Source organism: Anas acuta, chromosome 25 (genome assembly GCF_963932015.1).
Source record: "Anas acuta chromosome 25, bAnaAcu1.1, whole genome shotgun sequence".
Lineage (NCBI taxonomy): Eukaryota > Metazoa > Chordata > Aves > Anseriformes > Anatidae > Anas > Anas acuta.
The window spans coordinates 5525940-5533015 of record NC_089003.1 but is presented as its reverse complement, the minus strand read 5'-3'; the positions used below and the strand labels follow the sequence as shown (position 1 = coordinate 5533015).

Here is a 7076-nt window from a genome sequence, read left to right as displayed (position 1 = left end):
GGGCCCCATGCAGATCCATATCCAGAAGTCTGGTTGCCAAGATTCAGTGAGTACTCAAATTGGACCAGACTACGCCAGCTGCCTGTAGAAGCAAGACTTGCATGGGCTGAAAACAGCCATGTCAGGAGTGAAGGCCAAGCAACTTGCTTTACAAGCCCCTGGCCCTCCCTGCCAAAGAATGGGCTTGATTCCAGGCTCCAGCACACTGGTCGAGACTGGAGTAGTAGTGCTAAACTCCTCTTACCTGGCTTTCTGATTGCACCCAGCTGTAATTTTTAACACAAACCACAGCATGGCAAGATGCTGTTAGTATAAACCATATGCAATTGAATGGAAAGGCAGTTCAAGAAAAGGTAAGTAATTGGATTTACCAATTATTGGAGAATGCCACAGCATCCCATTTAAAGTATTATCTGCTGCTAAATGATGCACTGCCTCCTAGCAGCATTTTGAAAGATTAAAGTCCCTCTTATTCCACAAGGAATTGTGAAACTGCTCATTGAAAGCTCTGTAAAACTCCTTGTCCAGGGGCCTGGAGATGCGAAGGGTCTCTGAGCCCTGCCTGACCCCTGCTGCAGCCAGTTGACCTCCTGCCGCACCCTGCCAGCTCCCAGTGCTGCTCTCACTCCCCACCTCAAAGGAAGAGAAAGGAAAATATGATGTAAAGGGCTCACGGGTTGAGATAAGGTCTGGGAGATTCCTCACCAATTATTGTCACAGGCAAAACAGACTCAACAGAGGGAGATTAATAAATATGTTTTATTGCTTAGTACTAGCAGTAGAGCAGTGAGAAACAAAAAGCAAACTTAAAAATCACCTTTGTCCTCCATCCACCTGCCTCTCTACCTCTTTCCCCTGGGCAGCACAGGGAGTGTTATTTCCTGTGGTGGGGGCCGCAGACCTGGACACAGTGCTCCCAGCGGGGCCTCACAAGGGCAGCGCAGAGGGGTCCAACCGCCTCAACACGGGTCCCCCATGGGCAGCAGCTCCCCCCAGACCCCCTGCCCCTTGCGTGGGCTCCTCTCCATGGGCAGCATCTCCCGTGGGGGCTCTCCACGGACTGCAGCCTCCTCCAGACCACATCCACCTGCTCCACTGCGGAGATCTGCTCCGCTGATCTCCGCAGTGGAGCAGGTGGATGTGGTCTGGAGCCAGGGGCTGCAGCGGGACAGCCTGCCCCACCAGGGGCCTCTCCACAGGCTGCAGGGGAACTTGTGCAGCGTGCCTGGAGCACCTCTTGCATTGCCCTCGGTGCTTGTGGGCTTGTTTCTCTCTACATTTTCCCTGTGGGCTTGTTTCTCTCTACATTTTCCCACTTCCCTGCTGCTGCCCAGGGTTTGTTTTACGCTCCTTCGGAGCCGTGGGCCGATTCTCCAGCCCTTAGGGACGAAAAACCTATGGGTTTTTCGGGTGCCCGCAGCCCCTGGCCCACCGCCGGGCCCCGGCTGCTTGCCCGGCGCCTGCGCTGCGCCGCCCCATGGCGGCTCCGGGGCGGGCCCGGCGCTGCGGAGCGGCTGAGAGGCGGCGCTGCGGGCTGAGGGCAGCGACAAGATGGCGGGGCGGGTGAGTGAGGGGAGGACAAGGAGGGGGGGGGGAACGCGGCTCCTTGCCGCCTTCGGTGCGGCCCCTTCGGGTCGCTTTTCTCCTCTTTGAGCGGTTTACGGAGAGGTGGTTTCTCGCAGGGCAGTCGCTTAGTAGGGGTGGGGTGCCGGGAGGAGGTGGTGAGCCCTCTCCTCGGATAGTGGGGTTTTGGGGGTCCCTGAGGGTGCGGTGAGGCTGTGGGGGGCTCTCTGGTTTTGAGGTCCTCCAGGGGTGCTGTGAGGCCGTGGTGACCCCTTGACGAGGGGGTTTCCTCAGGGGTACCGTGAAGCCTGGTGACCTCTCTCCCTTTGGGGTGCAGGATAGGATTTAGGATCCCTCAAGGGTGAGGTGGGGTTCTTGCGGGGGAGCAGGGGGCTGTCTTAGGGTCTCCTGAGGGTGCTGTGAAGCTCTGGTGATCCCTCGGTGCTGTGGGTGAGGTTCTGGGGTGACTAGGAGCACTGTGAGGCTTTGGATGTGCCCTCGCTCTACAGGGTTTGTGGCCGGATGATTGGTTCCCCTAAGAGCCCCGATGGTACTTTGGTGCTTGGGGGCGGCTTTAAGGTTCCCTAAGGATGCTGTAAGGTTATAATGGCCCTCTAGCGCTGTGGGGAGCAGGTTTTTGGGGTGCCCCAGGTGAGCCTTTTCCTGATTGTGGAGTGTGGGGTGGGATTGTTGGGTCCCCTCGGGGTGCTCTGAAGCCCTGGTGGGATATGGGGTGGGTTTTCTGTGGCCCTACTGAGTCCTCTGGCCTGTGGGCGCTGGCCAAGCACCATCCTGTGACGTGGGTCCAAGCTATGCTGTGTTAAAACACCCCTTAATGTTTGTGCGGGGTCTTACTGCACACTTATTAAAAAAATAATAATAAATCGTTAGTGACTGACTGCTTAGGTAAAATTAACAAGTGGTCAAAAAGGCCTTAAAATATAAAATGACAATCTTGTCTGTTAAATTACTTTGGTATTGCCTGGTATATCCCCTCTGTTTTCAGGTCCAACCTCCAAGAGCTGCAAGCTGCAGTTAAGGTTGCTCAGCTCTGTGCCGTGAGCTCAGTCATCCTCTGCTGGACACCAGCTTGTGAAAGGCACATTTCCCGTTACTGCCTGCTTCAGGCTGAAGTCTTCTGTCTTGACCCAACAGTTTCATTGATTGGGGAATAGGTTTTCTGGTGCTTTTTTTTTCTATGGTGTTTTTGTCTGGTGGAAGCAACAGCAGATGGTGCAGTGTTGTGGTGTAGAGCAGTGGGGAAAAATTTGGCCCGGTGATAAGCTATGCGTCACAGGTGAGCAGATCTGCTGGAGTGCCACCTCAAAAATGCTGCTGTTAATTGAGGAAAAAAAAGTGTTAATGCAGTCTTTCTGTTATGAAGAGTTTTTCTTCTGTCCTTGCTCCAGATCTGTGGTTGCACTTTCTTCCTTCTACCTTTCTTCGTCATCCCAATGTTTGCTGCAGTGATCCCAGGAGCTAATCTAGGAGGAATCTGTGTTCTGTTTGACTAACGTTTTTCAGTTTTCTTGTCTTGCCAAAATCAGGAGCCCAGTGCTTTCATCTGTTGTAAGATCATTTTAGCCATAATAAATGATACTGTTCTTATACTCCATGTAGCCTAAACTAATCTGGCTGCTGCTGCTGTCTTGTCTTATCCCTGCTTGCTGGGTACCCTGCGCCTATTTGGCTTGCTGAGTTGACAGAGGACCATCCACATAGTTTGCTGGGTTAGTTTTCGGTTGCCCTGGTGTGCTGGAAAGGCTTCATGAATGATCTGAGTGGTGGTGACTGAGGTTGCAGGGAGTAAGGAGAGGGATCATCCCCAACTTTTCCTGCTTCTGTGAGCTCTTTCTGTGCTTTTGTGCTCACAAGAACCTGAATAATCTGCCTTTATTTGGCTAACTTGGATGTGTTGTGGAGAAAAGGGGGGATTTATGCAAATTTAGGAGAAAGATTGGAGCTTCGTTGTCATGTAATCTGGCAGATCAAGAGGGTGATACTTTCTTTGGGTTACCAGGAAGTCTCTTGCTATTCAGTATTCTCATGAATTTTATCTATAAATATAATTGTTGCGGAATTATCAGATTATTTAATGCCGTGAGGAGTGTTCTTAAGCAAAGTGTTTCATACCGTTTTCTGAGCCTGGTCCAATCTTGCACTATGGTGAATGCTGTTAATGTAAATTAATAAACAAGCTGTCTGCTCCCTCCAGCTTGCATGTGGGATAGCAACAGCTCGAAAAATGATGCAGAGGTCAGATGAGCAAGCAACAGCATACGTTTCGGATGTGATACTGGACCTGTTGTGATCCTTGTCTATGTAAGTAAGGAACAGTGGGTAGGAGGATGGAGGTGTGTGATATCTCTAGATACAGCAGGTGAGTCTGATGCTGGAACACTGATGCTGTTCTGTTGTCAACATTTTAAAAAGGTGCTTAAACCTGCAGAATGCATAGAGAAAGAACATTTTTTCAGGCCATGTGAGTACACATGGCCTGAAAAAATGTCCTGCAATGCAACCTAGAGCTTAGTCTATTTTATTAGACTCCGGTGATTTGACTTCTGCATGCATACTTCTGCAGACAGAAATGAATGGCTTTCTTGAGATAGAAGAGAGACAAAATCGTCTGGTAACGTTTTAAATAATGTATACAAATGATAGAGCAAATATTATTAATGCCCAGTGCAGTTTGAGATATATTCCTCTACTCCCTTAATTGCACTGGCTTTCCTCAGTTGCAAGGCGGATACAGTGGTTAATGGTGATGGAAGCTTACAGGAAAAATAGTTTATGCTGATTAGAAATAATGGCTGCTTCTGTTCCAATTTGTCCTGTATCTCTGCATGCAGTCACGAGGTACGCAGGCAGCCCCTTGAGCATGCAAGGACGTCGGTCAGTATCTGCGAGAGAGGAGGGAACGCATAAAGCTGTCTGGCTGTGTCTGTGGTCAGTTCCAGTTCCTTTGCACTGAGACTGGACCTCTGGAAGATGGTTGGTGCTGTAGGCTGTTGACGTGCACCTCGTTAGGAATTACTTCTCAAAGGGATGTAGAAAGGCCAGATGATTTTTTTTATCATGTGGTGCGTTTAGAGACTTCTCAGCCTTATTCCGGCCAGTGTCAGGCTGCTGATGCAGAACGAGCTGTGTTTCTGCTTGTATCTGCAGCAGATTGAGGAGGTACGTAGATGAGAGGCGTAGGGAATGAAGCAGGGTTACATGGCTGCAGTTCTACCCTTACAACTGTCAGGATGTCTTCTTTCAGAGAGGAAGTCATGCGTGCTGAATGTTGACCGGATAGAGTGGAAGTTGGTGATGATACCCATCAGAGACTGGTGTGTGTCTTGTGAAGGATTATTACAGTTCTGTGATAGCTGCAACTTGTGTAACCCAACCTTTGTGTTTTTTATTTGCTGTTTGGGACTCATATATGTAAGTTAAGCATCACACGGTATTCCCGTTGGCACAGTAGTAGGAGACACTGGCCTGTTTGCCTCTCAGAAGAAATTCCGATCTGTATTTGGTTGGAGATGATTTTGGTTTCATTCAGTTAATCGTAGCCTTTACTTTATCTTGCAGAACTGTATCATAACCTCTCTAGAAGAGCGTGTGACTTGCGCGGAAGATGCATTGCAGATATCTGTTGAAATCGACTGTCAGATAGAGAAAATATAGCGGTTGTGGGAATGGCAGCGAGGGACAGGCTGTACCCCTCGGTGTAACGTGACGCTGGAGACGTTGCTGGACTAACGCATGCTCTCCTGTACTCCATGCAGTCAAAGGACAATTTTAGGTTGGGTAGTTTGGTAGAAGCTTTGAAATAACAAGGGTAGGTTTCATGTTTACTAAAGCTATGAATTCTGATTTCTTACCTCTTCTGCTTACGTATGGAACCTCACTTCATAGGTGCAGGTGTCATTAGGCAACATAAGAAACGTTTGGGAATCAGCTTGGTTCTTTCTTAGTGTGGTACTCGTTCTTCTGTCATCACTTACACTTCTGGAAATACTAAAAAGCATAGTGTAAAGAGTTTTTTGGTTTTTTTTTTTTTTTTAGCAGTGTTTTAGGGAAATGGAAGAAAACAAAATCTGAATGGTTTAGATCTCTTCTGCAGCTGTGTGCTTGTGAATTCATCGCAAATACACTTGTGTGTTCTTACAGGACTGCTGGTTTATGAAAACCCATGCTAGATTATTTGGAGTAAAATTCTGCCAGCTGTGAGACCACACAAATGATTGTGGCCATGGGATATCTGACCTTGTCATCTTTGATTACCTTTAATTTGTTGCTTGGCGTAGCGTTATAGAAACTGTGTCCCCAAGCTTATTCTGAGTAATACAATGCAACAGGGAGATGTCAGCGTGGCCTCTCATCCTCTGCTTTTGAAGATGTTGGTATGTCACTTCCTTTCTTGCCAAGGCAGGCCAGAATTTGCCATCTGTAGCCAAGGAGCTGAAAAAAATCTGGAAAAAATCAAAAAATCCTTTTGTGGTTTCCTTTAAGTGTGAATTTTGTAAATGCTGCTCTCTTCCATAACAAGATCTTCTCTCTTCCTATCCTTGGTTCTTAGAGCGCAGAGGTGGTTCAGGGGAGGACCCTGCGGTCTGGGAGATGCCCTTGCTGTAAATTTGGAGGAGCTCATAACTGTTACAACATCGGCTCTGCTTAAGTCTCCAGAAAAGCAGTCCTTGGAAAATTGTCGTGGTTACATTCTGCTAAATTGCCTGCCAGGCAGGACGTGGTTTTCAGTGCAATAAAATTTTTGTTTATTCAATTTTTTTTTATGTGAAAATGTACTAGAAATCTGAAAAGTAAAATACAGCTTTTTATGGTAGGTCTTTGTCTTTTTCTGATCCAGGTGGGAGTTGGTGGCTGCTGGCCAAACACACTCTGAGGGGACAAGCTTTAGGAGAGCTGATGCAGTGACTGTTAGCTGACCCGTGAATGCTGTGAAAGATAGTGACAAGGTAGTAACTGAAATATTTTGGAGAGACCAAGTTCAGAGTGTGGTCTCTGTGATGCAGCCATTTGCCAGGCATATCCGTCAGGACGTTGTCTCAAATCCAGGCTGTTCTCTGGCAGAGACCTGATTTTGTGAAGTTTTCCTTACTGGCCATTTCCACAAGTTTCTTGACTTTCAGGAATTGGAGAGTTGTGTTGGAGAAGAGCTGTGAACAGAAAAATTCAAGCAAGGAACACTGCCACTATGGTTAATAGAAAAGCCTTCAGCACAGTATCCTGTTCCTCTGGGTTGGAGCCAACTGGTACAACTGCTTGTTAAATCAAGGCTGAATTTATCGCTCTTCTTGCACTCTCGTGCCCTGTTCCAGTGCTGGCGTGCTCTTTCGTATGTATGTAGGGCAGGTAGTTCAGAAGGGTTAAGTATTTGCAGCATAAAAAGATAGAACCTGTTTCTGCAGTCTCCTGGGCCGCAACAAGGCAGTGACCTTCTATCAGAAAAAATCTGGAGTAAGTTATGCCCTAAAGTTGTGTGAAGTTACTTGCTTTTTCTG

General features: G+C 47.9%; 1 protein-coding gene across 1 annotated transcript in view; it reads left to right on the top strand.

Annotated features, from left to right (window-relative positions):
• Window positions 1–1423: 1423 nt before the first annotated feature.
• NSF (N-ethylmaleimide sensitive factor, vesicle fusing ATPase) overlaps window positions 1424–7076 on the top strand; it is an 83505-nt gene continuing 77852 nt past the window's right edge. Inside the window, exon 1 of the mRNA XM_068660766.1 lies at window positions 1424–1563. Coding sequence (XP_068516867.1) covers window positions 1552–1563 — 12 coding nt within the window. The 5' untranslated portion in view covers window positions 1424–1551. The remainder of the gene's footprint in view (window positions 1564–7076) is intronic.